The 22,176-nt window shown below is 44.6% G+C and overlaps 1 protein-coding gene across 1 annotated transcript in view; it reads right to left on the reverse strand.

Annotated features, from left to right (window-relative positions):
- Nucleotides 1-1,202: 1,202 nt before the first annotated feature.
- LOC145341392 (solute carrier organic anion transporter family member 2A1-like) overlaps nt 1,203-22,176 on the reverse strand; it is a 229,316-nt gene continuing 208,342 nt past the window's right edge. The window contains exons 12-13 of the mRNA XM_080186332.1: nt 21,874-21,997; nt 1,203-1,348 (exon numbers count right to left, since the gene is read on the reverse strand). Coding sequence (XP_080042458.1) covers nt 1,228-1,348; nt 21,874-21,997 — 245 coding nt within the window. The 3' untranslated portion in view covers nt 1,203-1,227. The remainder of the gene's footprint in view (nt 1,349-21,873; nt 21,998-22,176) is intronic.

Consider the following 22,176-nt stretch of genomic DNA (forward strand, 5'->3'; position numbering starts at 1 on the left):
GTCTTGTTGATGTTGTACAAGACATTGGTAAGGCCACATGTCTCACTGTGTACAATTCTAGTCATCCTATTATAGAAAGAATATTATTAAGCTAGAAATAGTGCAGAAAAGATTTACTAGAATGCTACTGGGACTTGATGGATTGAGTTATAAGTAGAGGCTGGATAGATTGGACTTTTTTCTCTGGAGCGTAGAAAGCTGAGGGGTGATCTTATAGAGGTCTATAAAATAACAAAGGGCATAGATCAGATGGATAGTCAATATCTTTTCCCAAAGGTAAAGGAGTGTAAAACTAGAGGACATAGGTTTAAGGTGAGAGGGGAGAGATACAAAAGGATCCAGAAAGGCTATTTTTTCACACAGAGGGTGGTGAGCATCTGGAACAAGCTGCCAGACGTAGTAGTAGAGGCCGGTACAATTTTGTCTTTTAAAAAGCATTTAAACAGTTACATGGGTCAGATGGGTATAGAGCGATATGGGCCAAATGTGGACAATTGGGTTTACAAAAAATAAAGGGCAACATGGACGAGTTGGGCTGAAGAGTCTGTTTCCACGCTGTAAACCTCTATGACTCTATTTGTTATCACAGCACTTGCAACCATAATTTCGTTTCTTTAGGGTTTTTTACTTGCACCAAGTTTCATTCCTCATTAGCTGACATGCTTCTTGTCTGAAAATTTTACATTTTCATTCATGGTTTCAATGACCTAGCCCCGACTCCCTGCCCTGCCCATGCCCCCTCCTCACTATTCATTTAACCGTTTCCAGCCCTAGAACTTACTGAAATTTCTCTAGTACTCCATTTTTGGCCTTTTCAGCATCCCAATTTTTATCACTCCACCACTGGCAATTGAGCTTTCAGCTGCCACAGTTGACTCTGGAATTCATTTCTTAAACCTCTTTTTAATTCTCTCCATTTCCTTTAAGATGCTCCTAACAATCTACTTCTGTGACCATGCTTTGGGTGTCATTATTTTTTGGTAAAGCTCCTGTGATGTGCCTTGGAATGGTTAAGTGTGTTAGGTATATTATATAAATGTAAGTTATTAATCAGGGTTTTTCACGCTGTTATAGTTATTCTCTTTGTCTATTAATTTTAACAATTCAAACTCCCTGAATTAATCAATTGTACAAGTTAAAGCACTGTTATGTAAATTATGCAAATACAAAAAAAACTAATCATTGAGATTTGATTGCGTCTGTTCCTGTTAAATCTTCAGTGGAACTTTATGCTGTTTCTGTGTTCTGTGCAGCAACTCTACGTGTACTGAACATCTTTGCTTTCCAACCAGCAATCAATAAAAGCAGTATACCAAGGATGTTATACCCAACTTGTAGACCCAAGTACCTGTGAAACATCAAAATAATGACAAATTAATTTATATTACTACCACACTTGAAGTACAATATTTTATCTTTACAGAAGTAAAACATAGGATCTTTATAGAGATGCTTAGAATATCTACAATACATTATCTTAAGGTTACACTTGCATTCTGCAACAACCTTCTTTCTGTTTTTGTTACATTTCAGTGCTGAACTTTCATCACTATAAATTCCTATGTCCACAATTATAATGGAAACCGTTTAGGTAAGGTTGTCATGCTTTGATTAGACCTTCTATCTCCTCCCTCTCTCAATCACATCTTGCCTCACTGGAACTGTAAGCAAGTTGAGGAATAATTTGTGACCATGGCTAGCACTAACAGCAGGAGCAACGCCTGGTCAGCCACACCATCAGCCCCTGGCAACAGACTAACGACCTGTTCCAGGAATTATTGGCGATGGAAACAAATAAAAGTCAGCCATAGTGTACCACTAAGTGTGAGAAGAGAATTGGAACTAACGTGTTATGATGAATGACCACCGACTGGATCATTAGTGTCACATCCGCTGAGTATTTTCAAAATATTGTTTTGATTTCAGATCTTCAACATCTACATTGTGTTTAATGCTTATGTTGCTGCTCAGTTTTGTCTTCACAGTATATGTATTTGCCTAATGAAATTATATAGTACCTTTTGTGAACTTGGAACATAGAGTCACAGAGGTTTACAACATGGAAACAGGCCCTTCAGCCCAACTTGTCCATGCTGCCCTTTTTTTAAAACCCCAATGCTAGTCCCAATTGCCCGCATTTGGTCCATATCCCTCTATACCCATCTTACCCACATACCTGTCTAAACACTTTGTAAAAGACAAAATTTTACCCGCCTCTACTATTACCTCTGGCAGCTTGTTCCAGACACTCATCACCCTCTGTGTGAAAAAAGTGCCCCTCTGGACCCTTTTGTATCACTCCCCTCTCACTTTAAACCTGTGGCCTCTTGTTTTAGACTCCCCTACCTTTGGAAAAAGATATCTAGCTGATCAATGCCTCTCATTATTTTATAAACCTCTATAAGATTGCCCCTCAGCCTCCTACGCTCCAGAGAAAAAGTTCCCAGTCTATCCAGCCTCTCCTTATAACTCAAATCATCAAATCCTGGTAGCATCCTAATAGGCTCTTCTACACTCTCTCTTGTTTAATAATATCCTTTCTACAAACAGGGTGACCAGAACTGTACAAGTGTGGCCTTACCAATGTCTTGTACAACTTCAACAAGATGTCCCAACCCCTGTATTCAGTGTTCTGACCAAAGAAACCAAACATGCTGAATGCCTTCTTCACCACTCTGTCCACCTGTGACTCCACTTTCAAAGAGCTATGAACCCATACCCCTAGATCTCTTTGTTCTGTAACTTTCCCCAGTGCCCTACCATTAACTGAGTAAGTCCTACCCTGGTTCAATCTACCAAAATGCATCACATTGCATTTATCTAAATTAAACTCCACCTGCCATTCATCAGCCCACTGATCAAGATCCCACTGCAATCCGAGATAACCTTCTTCACTGTCCACTATGCCACCAATCTTGGTATCATCTGCAAACTTACTAACCATGCCCCCTATATTCTCATCCAAATCATTAATATAAATGAGAAATAACAGTGGCCTCAGCACCGATCCTTGAGACACACCACTGGTCACAGATCTCCAGTTTGAAAAATAGCCCTCTACTTTGTACAAAATTGGTTTCTGTCATCAAGCCAATTTTGTATCTACTTAGCTACCTCATCCTTGTTCCTGTGAAATTTACCTTATGTAACAACCTACCATGTGATACCTTGTCAGAAGCCTTGCTGTTGTCCATGTGGACAACAAGATCAACACGGTTCAACAAAGGGCAATGGGAGAGAGAAATGTGGGGAAGGAGGGTGAGTGAGAGTGGAAGGAGAGACTGAGGGATAAAGTTTGTGAGTGAGTGAGTGTGGAGAAAGGGAGAGATACACTGAGGGAAACAGTGTGAGACTGATATTGAAGTCAGAGACCAAGGGGAAATGTGAGATAGGGAATGGAGAGGGAGAGACGGGGGGGTATAGTGAGAATGAAGTTGGAGAGAGAGACTGAAATCATGTGAGAGCAAGACTGGAAAGGGAGACTGAGGGAAGGATTGTGAGAATAAGAGCAAGAGATACGGAGAGGAAACGTCTTTCCTATAGTGAGGCGACCAGAACTGTGCGCAGTTCTGGTCGCCTCACTATAGGAAAGACGTAGAAGCTATTGAAAGGGTACAGAGGAGATTTACAAGGATGTTGCCTGGACTGGGAGGCATGCCTTATGAAGTTAGGTTGAGGGAACTGGGTCTCTTTTCCCTGGAGAGACATGGGTTGAGAGGCGACCTGATAGAGGTTTATAAAATGTTGAGAGGAATAGATAGGGTGGATTCTCAGAGGCTATTTCCCCGGGTTGAAATGGTCGCTACGAGAGGACACAGGTTTAAGGTGCGGGGAGGAAAGTACAGAAGTGATGTTAGGGGTAAGTTTTTCACTCAGAGGGTGGTGAGTGAATGGAATCGGCTGCCGTCAGTGGTGGTGGAGGCGAACCCGCTGGGGTCTTTTAAAAGACTTCTGGATGAGTATATGGGGTTTTATGGGATTGGGGGTTATAGATAGGTGTTGATGTGATCGGCGCAACTCGTGGGCCGAAGGGCCTGTTTGTGCTGTAGTGTTCTATGTTCTATGAAACAATCTGAGAGTCAGAGTGGAGACAGAGCTAGACTGGAGGAAGAGTATGACTGAGAGTGGAGAGAGAGAGAGAGCAAGAGAGAGACTGAGCAGAAACCGAGTGAGAATTTGACTGGAGAGTGAGAATGAGAGAAATTGCGTGTGAGTAAGAGTGCAACAGATGAGAGTGAAAGCTGAGAGTGTGTGTGGGAAAGAGTGAGCATGGAGATAACATAAAAACAAAGAGCAGGAGTAGGCCATTTAGCCTCTTGAGCCTGCTTCGCTATTCATGGCTGATCTTTTTGCGGACTCATCCAGTATCACCATAACCCTTAATTCCTTTACTGTTCAAAAACTTATCTATCCTTGCCTTCAATGAGGTAGCCTCAATTGCTTCACTGGGCAGAGAGAAACTATGGGAAATAGTTGAGAGTGAGAATGGAGAGAGGGAATGAGCAAAACGTTATGGGAGTGAGAGTGGAGAGAGTGACTGAGTGAATGAGTGTGAAAGTGGAGACAGAGAGAGACACTGAGGGGAAACCAATTGAGAATGGAGAGAGGGAATGACAACAAGAGAGTAAGAGTGGGTGTGATGAGAGAGAGAATAAGGGAAACAGTGTGAGAGTAAGAGTGGAGAGAGAAATTGAGGGAAGGAATGTGAATGTGAGAGTGAGAGCAGAGAGAGAGAGACTGAGGAGAAACTGAGGGAGATTAAGAGTGGAGAAAGAAAGTGAGGGAAAGGGATGAAAGTGAGATCTGAAAGAAAGGGGAAGTGAGAGTGAGAGCAGAGAGACAGAAGGAAAAAATGTGAGAGTGGAGAGGGAGGCAAAAACCTCTGACAAGATCCCACATGGGAGACTTGTAAAGAAGGCAAACGTACATGGGATACAGAGTAATTTGTCAAAGTGGATTCAAAATTGACTTAGTTGTAGGTGATGAGGCTGCTTTAGTGACTGAAAGCCAATGTCAGTGGCGCACTACAGGGATCTGTGTTGAGTCTCCTATTATTCTTTATTTATGTAAATGTGTGGGGGGTTAGGATTAGTAAATTTGCAGATGACAAAGATTGGTTGGGTGGTTAACAGTGAAGTTAGATGTCTTGGGCTACAAGAAGATACAGATGGGATGGTCAAATGCACAGATACGTTGTAGAGGGAATGTAGCGTTGTAAAGCTGAAGTGATACACTTTGGAAGGAATAATTTGACAAGGAAGTGTTCAATGAATGGCATGACACTTGGAAGTTCTGAGGAACAAAGAAACCCTGGCATGTTTCTCCATACATCTCAGAGGCAGAAGGGCATGTTAGTAGGGTGGTGAAAAACACACTTGCCTTTATCAATCAAGGCATAATTACAAGAGTAGGGAAGTCATGTGGGAGTTGTAAAGAACTTTGATAAGGCCACAGCTAGAGTACTGCGTGCACTTCTAGTCACCATATTATAGGAAGGATATGAAGCGCTGGAGGGGGTGTAGATGTGATTCACCATGATGCTGCTTGGGATGGAATATTTAAGTTATAGAGAGATTGGATAGGCTTGGGTTGTTTTCTCTGGAACAGAGAAGACTGAGGGACGACCTGATCAAGATTATGAGGGGCATGGACAAGGTGGATAGGGAGCAGCTGTCCTGTAGTTGAAGGGTCAGTCACGAGGGGCACAAGTTCAAGGTGAGCGGCAGGAGGTTTGGGGGGATGTGAGGAAAAACTTTCTGATCCAGAGGGTGGTGGTGGTCTGGAACTTACAGCCTGGGATGGTGATGGTGGCGAGTTGCCTCACATCCTTTAAAAAGTACCTAGGTAAGTATGGAATATCATAGCATTCAAAGCTATGGACCAAGTGCTGCTAAACTAAATTAGTAGATAGGTTAGTAGGTTACATGGTTCTCATGTGTTGGTGGAGACTCAAGAGGCCGAAGGGCCTTTTCAGCACTTTGTGATCCTGTGAGCTCATGGAAAACTTATGAGAGGGAGTGTGGAGAGGTAGTTTGAGGGAATGAATATGACATTGAGAGCAGAGAGAGAGAGACAGACAGAGAAAGAGAGACAGAGGGTGGAGTGAGAGAGAAAGAGACTGAGTGGAAACCAAGAGAGAATGAAAGTGGAAGGCAAGATTGTGGAAAGAGTGCAAGAGTGAGAGCAAAGAGAGCGAGGGAGAGAGACTGTGGAAAAGAGTGCAAAAGCAAGTGCAGATAGAGTGAAAGAAGGAAAGAGTGTGAGAGAGAGAGAGAAAGAGACTGGGGAAAGGGTGCAAGAGTGAGAGAGAGAGACTGCAGGAAATAGTGTGAGAGTAGCAGTGAAGAGAGAGATTGTGGGAAAGAGTGACATAGAACATAGAACATTACAGCGCAGAACAGGCCCTTCGGCCCACGATGTTGCACCGACCAGTTAAAAAACAATGACCCTCTAGAGTGGAGAGAAGACTCAGCAGAAACCAACTGAGAGTGAGTGTGGAGGAAGAAAGTGTGAGAGAAAGAGTGTGACACTGATGGGAAATAGTTTTTCCCTCCATTCTCACTGTCACTTCAAGGGGGAAACTAGAGTGAGAGCGAAGATGAAGACTGAGGAAACATATGTGGTCGTATGTGTGGAAAGAGAGACTGAGTGGAAACGCGTGGAGTGTGAGTGGAAAGAGAACCTGAGGAAAGGAGATTGTGCAAGCAAGAGTGGACAGTGAGACTGAGAAAGAGACTAAGGGAAATAACGTGAGAGTGAGAGCAGAGAGCGAGAGACTGAGGGGGAACATGGAGTGGGACTGGAGAGGAAGTCTGAGAGGAAACAGTGAGAGTGAAAATGGAGAGAGAGAGAGGCAGACAGAGGGAAATAGCGTGAGAGTGGAGAGATGGATTGTGCAGAAAATGAGAGTGTGGAGTGAGAGATGAGAAACAATACAAATATAGAATACCTACAGTGCAGATGGAGGCCATTTGACTTATTGAGTCTGCACCTACAACAATCCCACCCAGGCCATATCCCCTAAACTCCACATATTTATCCCGCTAATCCCTCTAATCTATGCATCCTGGGACAGTAAGGGCAATTTAGCATGGCCAATGCATCAAACCCGCACATCTTTGGACTGTGGGAGGAAACTGGGGCAGCCGGAGGAAGCCCATAGGGAGAACGTGCAAACTCCACACCGACAGTGACCCAAGCTGGGAATTGAACCCAGGTCCCTGGAACTGTGAGGCAGCTATCGTGCCACCGCGCTGCCAACTGTGAGATTGAAAGTGGGGAGACTGAGAGAAAATTGCAAGAGTGAGAGTGCAGAGAAAGTGACGGAGGGAAAGGAGCGTGAAAATGAGAGCAGAAAGAGAGAATAAGGGAAACGTTGTGAGCATAGAGTGGAAAGAGGGGCTGAGTAGAAAAACAGCGCGAGTTAGCACAAAGGAAGAGACTGAGGGGAAAAATGGAGAGAGTGAGTGGAGAGAAAGATTGAGGGGAAATAGTGTAAATGTAGAGTGAAGAAAGAGATTGGGGGCAGAAACAACAAGGGTGAGGATGGAGAGAGAAATTGAGGGGAAAAACAGTGTTTACTGTCAGTGAGTGGAGAGAGGGAGAATGAGGAAAAAACAGGAAGAGTGAGAGTGGAAATAGAGATGAGGGTAAAAACAGCAAGAGTGACAGCAGAGTGAGAGATTGAGGGGAAAATGGTGAGAGTAAACTTTAACTTTACAAATATTGATTGGAAAAGCTATAGTTCAAGCACATTAGAGGGGTCAGTTTTTGTCCAATGTGTGCAGGAAGGTTTCCTGACATAATATGTAGATAGGCCAAAAAGGCGTGAGGCCACATTGGATTTGGAACTGGGTAATGAACCAGACCAGGTGTTAGACTTGGAGGTAGGTGAGCACTTTGGTGATAGTGACCACAATTCGGTTACATTTGCCTTAGTGATGGAAAGGGATAGGTATATACCGAAGGGCAGAAGTTATAGCTGGGGGAAAGGTAATTATGAGGTGATTAGGCGAGATTTAAGATACATAGGTTGGAGTAGGAAACTGCAGGGGCTGGGACCAACTGAAATGTGGAGCTTGTTCAAGGAGCAGCTACTGTGAGTCCTTGATAAATATGTACCTGTAAGGCAGGGAGGAAGTGGTCGAGCGAGGGAACCGTGGTGTACTAAGGAAGTTGAATCTCTGGTGAAGAGGAAGAAGGAGGCTTATGTAAAGATGAGACGTGAAGGCTCGGTTAGGGCACTGGAGAGTTACAAATTAGCCAGGAAGGAGCTAAAGAGAGAGTTAAGAAGAGCTAGAAGAGGACATGAGAAGACTTTGGCAGGTAGGATCAAGGAGAACCCTAAAGCTTTCTATACATATGTCAAGAATAAAAGGATTAGGGCAAGATTAAGGCCAGTCAGGGACAGCAGTGGGAAGTTGTGGGTGGAGCCTGAAGAGATAGGAGAGGCACTAAATTAATATTTTTCATCAGTATTCAAGCAGGAAAAAGTCAATGTAGTCGAGGAGAATACTGAGATACAAACTTTTAGACTAAACGGGACTGAGGTTCAATGAGGAGGAGGTGTTAGCAATTCTTGAGAGTATGAAAATAGATAAGTCCCCTGGGCCGGATGGGATTTATCCTAGGATTCTCTGGGAGGCTAGGGAAGAGATTGCAGAGCCTTTGACTTTGATCTTCATGTCATCATTGGCTACAGGTATAGTGCCGGAAGACTGGAGGATAGCAAATGTTGTCCCCTTGTTCAAAAAGGGGAGTAGAGACCATCCTGGGAATTATAGACCAGTGAGCCTTACTTCTGTTGTGGGCAAAGTTTTGGAAAGAATTATATGAGATAGGATTTATAATCATCTAGAGAGAAATAATTTGATTAAGGATAGTCAACACGGTTTTGTGAAGGGTAGGTCGTGCCTCACAAACCTTATTGAGTTCTTTGAAAAAGTGACCTAGGAGGTGGATAAGGGTAAGGCAGTTGACGTGGTGTATATGGATTTTAGCAAAGCGTTTGATAAGGTTCCACATGGTAGGCTACTGCAGAAAATACGGATGCATGGGATTGAGGGTGATGTAGCAGTTTGGATCAGGAATTGGCTGGCTGATAGAAGACAGAGGGTGGTGGTTGGTAGGAAATTTTCAACCTGGAGTTCAGTTACAAGTGGTGTACTGCAGGGATCTGTTTTGGGGCCACTGCTGATTGTCATTTTTATAAATGACCTAGACGAGGGTGTAGAAGGATGGGTTAGTAAATTTGCTGACGACACTAAAGTCGGAGGAGTTGTAGACAGTGAGGATGGATGTTACAGTTTGCAGAGGGACATAGATAAGCTGCAGAGCTGGGCCGAGAGGTGGCAGATGGCGTTTAATGTGGAAACGTGTGAGGTGATTCACTTTGGTAAGAGTAACAGGATGACGGAATATAGGGCTAATGGAAGGACTCTTGGTAGTGTCGACAAGCAGAGCGATCTCGGTGCACATGTGCATAGATCCCTGAAAGTTGGCACCCAGGTTGATAAGGTTGTTAAGAAGGCGTATGGTGTGTTAGCTTTTATTGGTAGAGGGATTGAATTTCGGAGCCATGAGATCATGTTGCAACTGTACAAAACTCTGGTGCGGCCGCACTTGGAGTATTGCATACAGTTCTGGTCGCCGCATTACAAGAAAGATGTGGAGGCACTGGAAAGGGTGCAGAGGAGGTTACCAGGATGTTGCCTGGTATGGTGGGAAGGTCTTATGAGGAAAGGCTGAGGGACTTGAGGTTGTTTCCGTTAGAGAGAAGAAGGTTAAGAGGTGACCTAATTGAGGCATACAAGATGATCAGAAGATTAGATAGGGTGGACAGTGAGAGCCTTTTTCCTTGGATGGTGATGGCTAGCATGAGGGGACATAGCTTTAAACTGAGGGGTGATAACTATAGGATGGATGTCAGAGGTAGGTTCTTTACTCAGAGGGTAGTAAGGGAGTGGAATGCCCTGCCTGCAGCAGTTGTGGACTCGCCAACTTTAAGGGCGTTCAAATGGTCATTGGATAGGCACGTGGATAACATTGGAATAGTTTAGGTTAGAGGGTCATTAGATTGGTTCCACTGGTTGGTGTAACATAGAGGGCCGAAGGCCTGTACTGCGCTGTAATGTTCTATGTTCTAAACAGCTGAGAGAGAGATCGTGGGTGGAGAGGTTGAGGGAAATCAGTGTCAGCGTAGTGTGGATAGAGAGAGATTTGTGTGGAAAAGCAGTGAGAGTGACAGTGGAGAGAGATTGAAGGTAACAAATAGTGAGAGTGGAGAGACAGTCTGAGGGAAATGAGGGTGAGGGTGAGATGGAATGAAAGTGTATTCTTGTGCCTAAAACTATCTGTTATCTGTTTTCGTTCTGGGGGAGAAAAAAGAAACTGCAAGGACGTAGAGAACACAAACATGAAACATTTGTATCCAAAGGCCAAGCAGCAAGGTTACCAAAGCAACAGACTTCCAGTCATTTGACTTATTTGAATTCAGCCAATCAAATTTGAATCAGGCACTTCGATACCAAGAACATATTAAATTTAAATTTGATGGTTTTGGCAACCTAGGACCAATCATATCGTGCGGGATATTGATATGTCATCACAGGTATAAAAGGAAGGGGCACTGCGACAGAGGAGGACAGCAACTGCCACCTGCCACAGCTCACAGCTATTAACTCAAAGCCTTATCTTGATAGTGAAAGTATCAAAGAAAACAGAAGTTCTAGACAGGAAATTCAACAGAGAAGATTCAGAATATTCTGGAAGGCACAAAACATTGTTGTAATTTAGACAGTGACTAAATTTCTATTTTTATGTTAATAAGTGGAGAATGTACTTATCTCAACAACATTCCATTGGAATCTTGTTTTATTCAGTTTGTTAATAGTTTAGTTAACTTGTTTACTATTAATTAGAAAAATAAATTGTTACGTGTTGATTTTAGAGAGTGTGTCAAGGAGTTATTTTGATTTACATAAGAACATAAGAAATAGGAGCAGGAGTAGGCCTTCGAGCCTGCCCCGCCATTCAATAAGATCACGGCTGATCTGTCGTGGCTCAGTTCCACATTCCTGCCCTCTCCCCATAACCCTTAGTCCCCTCTCTTATCAAAAACCCATCAACCCGCATCTTAAAAATATTTACCGAGGTAGCCTCCACCACTTCAACGGGCAGAGAATTCCAGAGATTCACCACTCTTTGAGTGAAGAAGTTCCTCCTCAACTCCGATCTAAACCGCCCCCCCTTTATCTTGAGGCTGTGCCCCCTAGTCCTACTGCCCTTTCTGAGTGGGAAGAGTCTCTCCACCTCTATCCTATCCATCCCATTCATCATCTTATATGTCTCAATGAGATCTCCCCTCATTTTTCTAAACTCTAACGAGTACAAGCCTAGTTTATTCAGCCTCTCCTCATAGCTCAACCCCTTCAACTCCGGCATCAGCCTAGTAAACATCCTCTGCACTCCCTCCAAGGCCAAAATATCCTTGCGTAAGTACGGCACCCAAAACTGCACACAGTACTCCAGCTGTGACCTCACCAGTGCCCTATACAGCCGCAGCAAGACCTCCCTACTTTTATATTCAATCCCCCTCGCTATGAAGGCCAGCATCCCATTCGCCTTCCTGACCACCTGCTGCACCTGCAGGCTGGGTTTTTGCGACTCATGCACAAGGACCCCGAGGTCCCTCTGCACCGTCGCCTACTGCAGTTTTTTGCCATGTAAGTGATAATCCTTCCTACCATTATTCCTACCAAAGTGGACCACCTCACACTTGCCAACATTAAATTCCATTTGCCAGTTCCTGGCCCATTCGCCCAGCCTATCTAGATCCTTCTGCAGACTCTCCACACCCTCCGCGCAATTTGCCGTTCCACCAATCTTGGTGTCATCAGCAAATTTCGACACCATACACTCGGTTCCCTCCTCCAGATCATCTATATAAATGGTAAATAGCTGAGGCCCCAGCACCGACCCCTGGGGCACTCCACTAGTCACCAACCGCCAATCCGAATAGCACCCATTGACCCCCACTCTCTGCCTCCTATTTGACAACCAATCCTCTATCCACGCTAACACCCTACCCCCAACTCCACGTCCCCTGACCTTCTGCAATAACCTCCTGTGAGGTACCTTGTCAAACGCCTTCTGAAAATCAAGAAAGACCACATCCACCGGCTCTCCTCTATCCACCGCCCTAGACACATCCTCATAGAACTCCAATAATTTTGTCAGACACGACTTCCCCTTAATGAAACCGTGCTGCGTCTGCTCTATCAAGCAATTCCCCTCAAGATGTCTTGCTATTTCCTCCTTGATGACGGATTCTAACATTTTACCTACAACAGACGTTAAACTAACCGGCCTATAATTCCCTGCCTTTTGCCTGGCACCCTTCTTAAACAACGGCGTAACATTAGCCGTTTTCCAATCTTGCGGCACTTCCTCGGAATCCAGCGACGTTTGGAAAATAACCACCAAGGCATCCACTATCGCCTCCGCCATTTCTTTCAGGACCCTTGGATGCATTCCATCCGGTCCTGGGGACTTGTCCACAATCAGCCCCTCCAGTCTGTCGAGCACCGCCTCTCTAGTAACAATAATGTCATTGAGACCCTCCAGTCCTACCACCTTTCCATCACTAACACCCGGCAAATTATTCACGTCCTCCTCCGTGAAGACAGAAACAAAAAAGTTATTCAATACCTTAGCCATTTCCCCATCCCCTACCACTAAGTCACCCTTCTCATCCTCGAAGTGTCCAACGTTCGCCCTAGCCAGTCTCTTCCTTCTTATATATTTATAAACACGCCACCAACCATACTCACGCCCCCTACTCCCTTTATTATTAGGACATCCTCGGCCTCTTCCCTTACCTGTACCATCTCCTTAACTTTAGGCCTCGTAATGTCACCTACCCTCGCACCCTCCCCACCCCCCCCCCCCCCCCCCCATTAGTTTAAAGCCCTGTCTACAGTCCTCTTTACACGATTTGCCAGGACTCTGGTCCCAGCACGGTTCAGACCAACCCCATCCCACCCGAACAGGTCCCACCAATACTGATGCCAATGCCCCATAAATTCAAACCCATTCCTCCCACACCAATCCCTGAGCCACCCATTCACTTCCTTAATCCTATCAACCCTACTTGGTTCCAGCAGTAGCCCAGAGATAACCACCTTGTCGGTTCTACTTTTTAATTCCATTCCCAGCTTATCATACTCCCTCCCCAGATCCTCAGTTTGCATTTTGTCTACGTCGTTGGCACCCACATGTACAACAACGACCGGATTCTCACCTTCCCACTCCAGGTTCCTCTGCAGCCCAGATGCGACATCCTGGACCCGAGCACCAGGCAGACAACACACCCTTCTGTGCACTTTGTCATTGTGACAAAGGACAGTGTCAATACCCTTAACCCCACTATCCCCAATTACTACTACGTTCCTTTTCACCTTCTCCTTGCCTATGTCCTGCTGCAGCACTGTACCGTGTGCAGTTTGCTCACCGACCTCACCTCCCTCGTCCTCGTCCACATTGGAAGCAAGAACCTCAAACCTGTTATGCAGATTGAGAGGCTGAGGCCTCCGCTCCCCACCCCCCTTCCTCCTCTCAGCAGCCCCCTCTTGTTCCTGACCCTTAGAGTTAGCCAGGCCGGGGGGGTGGATGTCACTTGCACCCCATTGACAATGGCGCCCTCTCTCCCCCTGATGAGCCTCAGTGTCTGTAGCTCAGAGGCCAGCTCATCTACCTTGAGCTGGAGCTCCTCCAGCAACCTGCACTTACTGCAGACATGGTCACTGGGAAGGACCCTGGGGTCCACCAGTTCCCACATCATACAGAAACAACACATCACATGCCCCTCCATTATTCACTGTAGTAATATCGAAAATTTCCACACGAGCTTACCTGGCCCTTTTTCTCCCCAGCCCTTTTGATCTTAAGCCCTAGTATCTCACTCTGCTTCCCTCTCACTCCACTGTCCGCTCCGACGCTGCCCGCTGTCTACACCAGGCCTCCTTTTAAACCTGGCGCTGTTTTAAAGCCTGCTCCCCCACAACTCCCTGCTAAACCACTCCCTTCGAATTCTTAAAGCGGTAGATACAAAAAGCCCGCAAAAATGCTTTTAAATGATTTAAACAGTTCTACAAGGTAAGTTCTTACTACAAAGTGCTTTAAACTTATTTAAACAGGTTTTTAACAGGTAATTTCTCATCTGTCTCTCTGCTCCTTCACTCGTCTGCTCCAGCAAACAATGTAACCACGAAAATTTACTGAAGAGCAGATTGTGCCACTTCACACTCACTTTTACAGTTTTTGAGTGGTTAGATGTTTCTCAAAGGTGGGATCCACTTCTGCTTGATACAGATTGGGGCTTGAGCCTGGGACTTGAACAGTCCTAGATCTTTAAATAAACCTTAAGTGAGAAATGGAAATTCTGTTTAATTTCGGTGGCTTGTGGTCGGTTAAATCAAAAGTGGGGAAATGGCTCTTAGCATTGCTAAAGAGATTCTGAGATCAAAGATGCTTCCCAAATTTGTCAAGGAAGTTAGAAAGACAGAAAAAGGTGACAGTTGTTGCATTAGCAAACTGGCTAAAATTGGGTTTAACCAGGGATAACAGGAAAGCTGAAATTGTAACCGAGATAGCCAAGCATTTACATATATCAGAGAAACAGTCAAGTGCAGTGGAATTAGAAAAAATAAATTGCAAATGAGACAATTGGAGTCAGAGAGTGGAGTTAAAAGGCTGGAGTTAGAAGAAAGACAAAAGGAAAAAGACAAGGAAAGAGAGAGGGAAGCAAGAGAAAGGAAAGATTGAGTTAGAAAAGATGAAGCTAGAATTTTAAGCAAAAAGACTTCAAATGATAGAAGTAAAAGTACAAGATAGAAGTGATGGTGAGCAAGTTCATTGTAGCCATATATATATACAAATGTGTCCAAACGTTACCAAAACTTCATGAAAAAGCCTTTCTCATTTCCTTTGAGAAATTGGCTCCACAGATGAACTGGCCAGAGGAGGTGTGGGTAATGCTAATTCAGACCAAGTTGTTTGCAGCTCTGTCAGAGGAGGTGTCAGGAAAATATGAAGAAGTGCCTATGAATTGGCACCAGGAACACATAAACAATGGTTCAGAAATGTAAGAATGGAACTAGGTCATTCTTATATCGAGTTTGAAAGAATTAAATAGAACAATTTTGATAGATAGGTAAAAGCATTAAAGATAGAAAAGTTAGACATATTATTCTGCTAGAGAAGTTTAAAAACTCAGTTCCAGAAGTGATAAGAACTCGTGTTGAGGAACAGAAAGTTAAAACAGCGAAAACTGCAATGATGGCAGATGAATACACATTAGTGCATGAATTGAAATCTAGCTTTCAACAACAGTTCCATGAGGGATAGAAATTGGGAAAGAGGGAGGTCCTTCAATGAAAAACAAAAAGTAGATCACACTGGGGACAGTTTATCACATGTAAAGAAAGAAACCTAAGAGAGTAGAAAAGAGGTAAAAGACTTCAGATGTTTTCACTGTACTAAGGTGAAACACATAGGGGCCATTTTTATCAAATTAAGCCCATTTTCAGGCTTGAAAACGTGGTAAAGTCAGGCATTAGTTGAGTGGTGCGATCTGGGCCTGCCTCCACACCAGTTCTCCCTTTACCAAGGCACGAAAATGGCTGCGAATGGGACAGCACCCTAAATGGGTACGACAGCAATTTAAATGTATTTGCATACATTTAAATTGACTTAATGGGCTGCATGTCCAACCTTACCGGCATTTCCCCTTTTACCACCACATTCGCCCATCCAGATTCGGTGCGAAACAGACATGCTCTACAAAAGTCCAATTCGGGTGCTCTAGCTAGTGAGGAGGTAATTGCCAAGCGTCCAACAGCTCTCTGGTTGAGATTAATGGGTAGGGATGGGGGGCAGCGGAAGGTGGGTTCGCTGCCACTCTGCCTGAGATGTGAAGGGGAACGGCAGGGTCTGCTGCCATTCTGCCTGTGATGGGGGGAAGGGGGGGGCCTGTGATCAGTCTGCGTGGCGGAGGGGTAGGGGGGATTAAGCAATGTTGTGGGGATGGGGCAATGTCTGTGGGAGACAGGGGCCAGCATTATCTGGCCTGGGAGCGATGTGGCAGGGGAGTTGCTTTCTATCATTTTTATTCTGCGTATGTGCAGTTGGAGGCACTGATCGGAGCTGCAGGATTTTGAGCACGCTAAGCCCTGCTCATAGGCTTCTGCAGTGTGATTCAAAATTGGTGACATTTTTTCAGACAGAGTGCGTATGGGAGTGCCTGAGAACGGGGCTAAAATTCAGATCTGAAACACTCCCAGTTTCAAGTCCACCCAGCACTTAGAATCAAAGTAGGACCCATGAAGTCACAGGGCTGGTGGCGTAAGAAATACACTGGGAAAAAGGATGTGGTAAAAGAGGCTCAACCAATGGGATTAGTTAAGGCAGTGAAGGAAATTCTGAGAGAAGTTGAGGAGTTGAAAGAGAGTGCACAGCCTAGGTAGGGGCTGGATGGTAAGATAGCACCTGATATTTTCAAAGGTTTCATCTGTGTGGCTAAGATTTGTTCAGATAGAACAGAGGGAGAAGGTAAAGAAGTTAAAATATTGAGAGATACTGGAGCTAGTCTGTCTCTAATAGTAAGAGATGAAAATATTTGCACCGCTTCTCAAATATTGCCTGACAGAATGGTAATCTGTGGAATAAATGGAAAAAGGAGTAGTTTCCCTGTGCAAAATAGGTCTAGAAAGTCCAATAAAGACTGAGGAAGTGATAGTGGGAGTGATAGAAGACTTGGCTATTCCAGGAATACAGTTTATTCTTGGAAAGGATGTTCCTGAATGATTCCTGGTGGGAGTGATGCCCATTGCAGTAGAAAAGCCAAAAGAAAACCAGAGAACTGAGCAGCTGAAAGAAAAATATCCAGGAAATCTTCCAGACTGTGTGGTAACAAGATCCCACAACCATAAGTTAAAACAGAAAGGGAGAACAAAAGAGGAGGATGAAGGAGTTGAGATCCAGTTAGTTGACACTTTGTTTGATGAAATGGTAAAGGAAAAACTTCAACAGTTGGAGGAAGATCACGCAGAAGTGCTTAGTTTTGAAAGATTAATGGAGTTACAACAGAAAGATGAAATGGCAGAAGATTTATATTATAAAGCCTACACAGAAAAGGAATCAGTGTATTTCAGAATGCTATTACAAAGAACAAAGAAAAGGATAAAATCTTAATGTGGAAATGGAAATCTTGGCAGGTTAGTTCAGATAAGAAATGGGGCGGATGTTCACCAGATTGTGTTGCCACTAGAATGCAGACAGGAAGTATTGTGGTAGCACATGAATTACCTGTAAGAGGTTATCTGAGAGTGAAGAAGGCTCAGGCTAAGGTATAGAAGCATTGTTATTGACCTGGGAATTACATGAAGGTGTGTTTGAATTTTGCCTTACCTGTCATATGTGTCAGATAGTAGGAAAGCCACAGGCAGTGATAAAACAATCCAGCATCCTTTGATGCCAATTCCCGCATTTGGAGAATCTTTTAAATGGGTTATAATTGATGGAAACCAGTCACCACAATGGTCCATCCGGTTTCCACAGGCAATTCCATTACAGAGTGTCAAGGTAAAAAAGGTTGTGCTGGAGTTGTTTGCTTTCTTTACCTGATATGGTTTACCCAGGGAGGTTCAGTCAGACCAACAGTCCAAAGGAGGTATTATTTAATGGATAGTTTAGGCATCAGATACTTTTCATTGAGTGCATATCATCCCGAGTTCCAGGGAGCATTGGAAAGGTAGCATCACACCCTTAAGATCATGTTGAGGGCTTATTGCCAGGATTACCCAAATGATTGGGATGAAGGTATCCCATTTATATTATTTGCTACTGACTCAGTTTACCCAATTTGAAATGATATTCAGACACAAAATAAGAGGACCTTTAAAATTAATTAAGGCAAAGTTGGTAGGTCTGAAGTTAGAGATCTCACAGTTGGATGATGTATCTGAGGTGGACAGAAGGATTAAGCAGAGTGGGTGAATTAGCGAGACAATATTTGAAGGTGGCACAACACCTAATGAAGCAAGAAGCAGATAAAATGTCTAAAATTTGTTTGTCCGTGGGGATAAAGTAAAGGTGTTATTACCAGTGGTAGGCAATCCCTTCAAAGCAAGGTTTAGTGGTCCCTATCAGATTGAAAACTTAAGTCAAGCGATTGATCTGGTGAAGAAGCCAAAGAAATAAAATATTTATAGGGTATGTCACGTGAACATGCTAAAAAACTACGGCCTGCAACATGCTGATTCCTCTAAAGTTCTTTCTGATTTGATAACTTTTTCTAGTCAGGTAGTGTGTTCTCTTAAGAGATATCTGAAGCTGGCAGCGTTGAGAGTTGCTCTTTCCCTCTCAAGGCTTGAGAGATAGCAGTTCTTCAGTTGCTCTCCTGTTTTTCCTCCCTGCACTCTCTTTTATACCTGTGATAACCTATCAATTTTCCTATAATAGGATTGGTCTGGTGTTGTCAACACCATCAAATTCAAATCTTATAGGTTCCTGGTAGCTATGTGCCTGTTTTAAATTGATTGGGCTAAATTAAAAAAAAGGCAGTCTTGACAAGACCACTGCTTGACTTTTTGATACAAATGTTTCAGCTTGGACTCTGAATGTACTTTGCATTTTAAACCTCCAAGCACCAAAACAAAACACCAGCTTTTAAAAGTAACACACAGAGCCCAATTTTACCATTATGTCACACTCTTTTTGCGTGTGAAAACTTGGTGAAGTCGGGCGTGAGGCGATTAATGCGATCTGCGCCGCATAGATGCCCAATTTACCAAGACCCGAAAATGGCTGCATTTGTACGCAATTAAATTGAATTAATGTGCTGCCGGCCCAACTTGACCAGCATTTCCTCCTTTACAATCGCATTTGCACGTCCAGATTCGGCATGAAACAGACATGCTCGGCAAAGGTCTGTTTTGCGTGCTCCAGCTCCTGAAGAGGTAAGTTCAGAGCTTTCAACGGCTCTTAGACTCAGATCCAAGGTGGGGGGGGATGGAGAGAAGTGGGCCCGATCATTCTCTGGTGATGGGTAGAAGGGGGTGGAGCAGAGGAGGAGGGAGGCCAGATCGTTCTCTGGTGGGGGTGGGATAGGGAGGCCAGATTGCTCTGTGGTGGGGGGAGGTGGAGAAGGGCAGGGAGGACTGCTGCCACTCTGCGGGCGATCAGTGGGGGAGGGGGGCCACCTGGTGGGAGGAAGGTGGGCAGAAGGTTGCAATTGGTCTGGGTAGCAGGGGGGTGTGGGTGGATAAGGCGGACAGTTATGTTGTGGGGGTGGGTTATATCTGTGGGGTCCACTGCTCCCGCTTTTCGTTCCCGAGCTGCTTTATCAACTTTTTGCAGCCCAGGAGCAATGAGACAGGGGCGTGCTTTTCAATTTTTTTCCCATGCTGCAGCATTTCAGGCGTGATAAGCCCCACCCACAGCTCAATTCAGACCTACGATATTTTTTCAAGCTAAGTGCCCAAGAGCACTTTTCCAAGTCGGATCTGAATTGCAGCCAGATTCAGCACTTAGAATCAAAATGTAAAATTGGGCCCACAATGTTTCTTCCCTCCAGCATTTTTATAATTTTTAAAATATCAACATCAAATTCCAACTTCACAAACTCAACTTTGCAACAACAGCAAAGGTACTAAAGAAGACAGAAGCTCCAGACAAGAAAATGAACAGAGGACGTCCAGAATATTTTGAAAGACACAAAAATTGACTAAAATTCTACTTTTTGGTAATAAGTGGGAATTGTATTTATCTGAACAGCATTCCAATAGAATCTTGTTTAATTCAGTTTGTTAATAGTTTAGTTAACTTGCTCATTATTAGTTAGATAAATAAGTTATTGTTGACTTTAGAGAGAGTAGCAGGGAATTAGTTTGATTTCACCACTAAAGGTTGCTGAAAAGCAGATTGTACTACTTCACACTCACTTTTAGAGATGATGATTTGAGGTATTCTTCTTTGAGTGGTTAGGTGTTAGTCCTCAGACGGATCCCCCTCTGAGGACTAACTCCATTTCTGCTTTGTAACAACTGTGAGCCTGAAAGTGGAGAGAGGGAGACTGAGGGTAAACAGTGAGAGTGGAGACAGAAACTGAGGGGAAACTGAATGAGATCATGAGTGGCCATAGAGACTAAGGGAAAGATTTGATTTATTATTGTCACATGTATTGGGATACAGTGAAAAGTGTGAGAGAGTAGAGAGGAGAGAGACTGAGGGGGAAACAGTGCGGGAGTAAAAATGGAGACCAAGACTGAATAGACAAAGAGTGGGAGTGGAGAGAGAGTCTTACTGGAAACATGAGGGGGTTATTCTCCCTTTCCAATCCGCTAATATTTAGGTGGGTTTGATCTGGAGATGTGCATATGTGCTGATTCGCGGGATTCAAACATTCATTCCTGATACATGGGCGTCTCCCAGTTCCGGAAATCAGGTGTGGTCGAGACCATGCAGGAAACCAATAGGAAGACAAGGTTTAAATCTATTTCTAATGTTATTTGCACATGATTATCGGGCCCAGGACTGAATTCTTCAGGCCTAATAGCATTGCCCCAACCCTGCCAGTGCAATTTCACTCCAACGGAGTTTAGAGTAACACCCCACTTTCGGGAAACTAGCAAGATGACCCTGAAATCGGCGACCCCCAGGGGGTTGGGCAGTGGGGGAATGGCACTCCCTGGGCATGGGCATCTTGGCAGTGCCCAGCCTCTGCCCCTTGGAACTGCCCAAGGGAAAAGTGTTCATGCCCACTGGGCATGGGGCACTGCCAAGGGGTTGGGGCCTAGGGGCAATTGGTGGGGGTGCGGGGTCATGCTTCCACTCTGCCATTTGGACCCGGTCAGGACTGGAGGGAGGCCAGCGATTGGAGCAGGCTGGGGGTGATCTGCTGGCAAGGGGGGCAGGAGATCTGCCTCCTGTGGTGGGTGTGTCTGCCAGTGGGGGGGGAGGAGGGCTGGAGATCAGGGCACTCTGGGATAGGGGGTTGGTGTCGGGGCTGGCCCAGAAATGGTCCTGGGGATCGTGATCGGGTCATGGGGAGGTGTGTGTGTGTGGGGGGGGGGGGTGTGGTGGCGCGGGAGGTGGTGGGGGGGTGTGGGGAGGTGGATGAAGGGTCCTGGGCTGGCTAGTGATCAAACTGGCCAGCAAACCAGAGGCTGACAGGGCCACTGTACACATGCAGAGTTCTGGAACAGTCAGACTCTGATTCAAGCACAGGGGTGAATCAGTCCCATCCCCTGAGCTTTTAATGATATTCCTGATTGTGACCTCTACAGTACATAGTGTGCAAGATTTGAGTCTGAAATCCCGCTGAGAGAACAATCATGATTTGCATAATTTTTCCCCGTGAATTCAGCACTTAGAATTTTTTTTAGGAGAACTGCCTCCATGCAGTGAGAGTGGAAAGAGACACAGACTGAGGGAGATAACGTGACAGTGGAGGGACAAACTGAGGAGAAACAGTGTGCTTGTGACAGTTGAGAGGGACTGAGGGAAAGCAGCATGAGAGTGAAAGGAGAGAGAATGAGAGAAAGGGAGTGAGAGTGAAGAGAGAGATTGAGAGACTGAAAGAAAGAATATGAGAGTGGAGTATGACTCTGAGCTGAGTGGAGAGGAAGGCTCAATGATAAAAGCGTGAGAGTGAGCGTTGAAAGGGAGACTGAGGGGCAGAGATTGACAGTGAGAGTTGAGAGAGATTCTGAGGTGAACCAGGCTGAGACCAGAATGAGAGACGGAGGGAAAATGAGATTGGATAGATAATTAGCTTCTGCTGTTCCAATTTAAAAAGACAAAACAACAACTTACGTTTTTCTCAATAGATTGTTATCATAGTAATTACAAGCTCCCCTCTTTCCAGTGCATGTCTTATTCCACCTGATACAAGTTGAATCGATCACAGCGCCAAACAAAGCAGGGGCTGGTAACCAAGCTGTAATAAGGAGAAGAAAAGCAGTTTCGAAAAATCATACAGTTCACACCCACACTATCATACCTTTATATGTATACACATGGCCAAGCCTAATTCCATTGTGGATCAAGAGAAAAGATTCAAGCATTGTAACTATAAAAAGTAGCCAATGATGTCAAACCCAGGTTCATCATTTTATT

Source organism: Carcharhinus amblyrhynchos, chromosome 3 (assembly GCF_965287045.1).
Source record: "Carcharhinus amblyrhynchos chromosome 3, sCarAmb.v2.hapA, whole genome shotgun sequence".
NCBI lineage: Eukaryota > Metazoa > Chordata > Chondrichthyes > Carcharhiniformes > Carcharhinidae > Carcharhinus > Carcharhinus amblyrhynchos.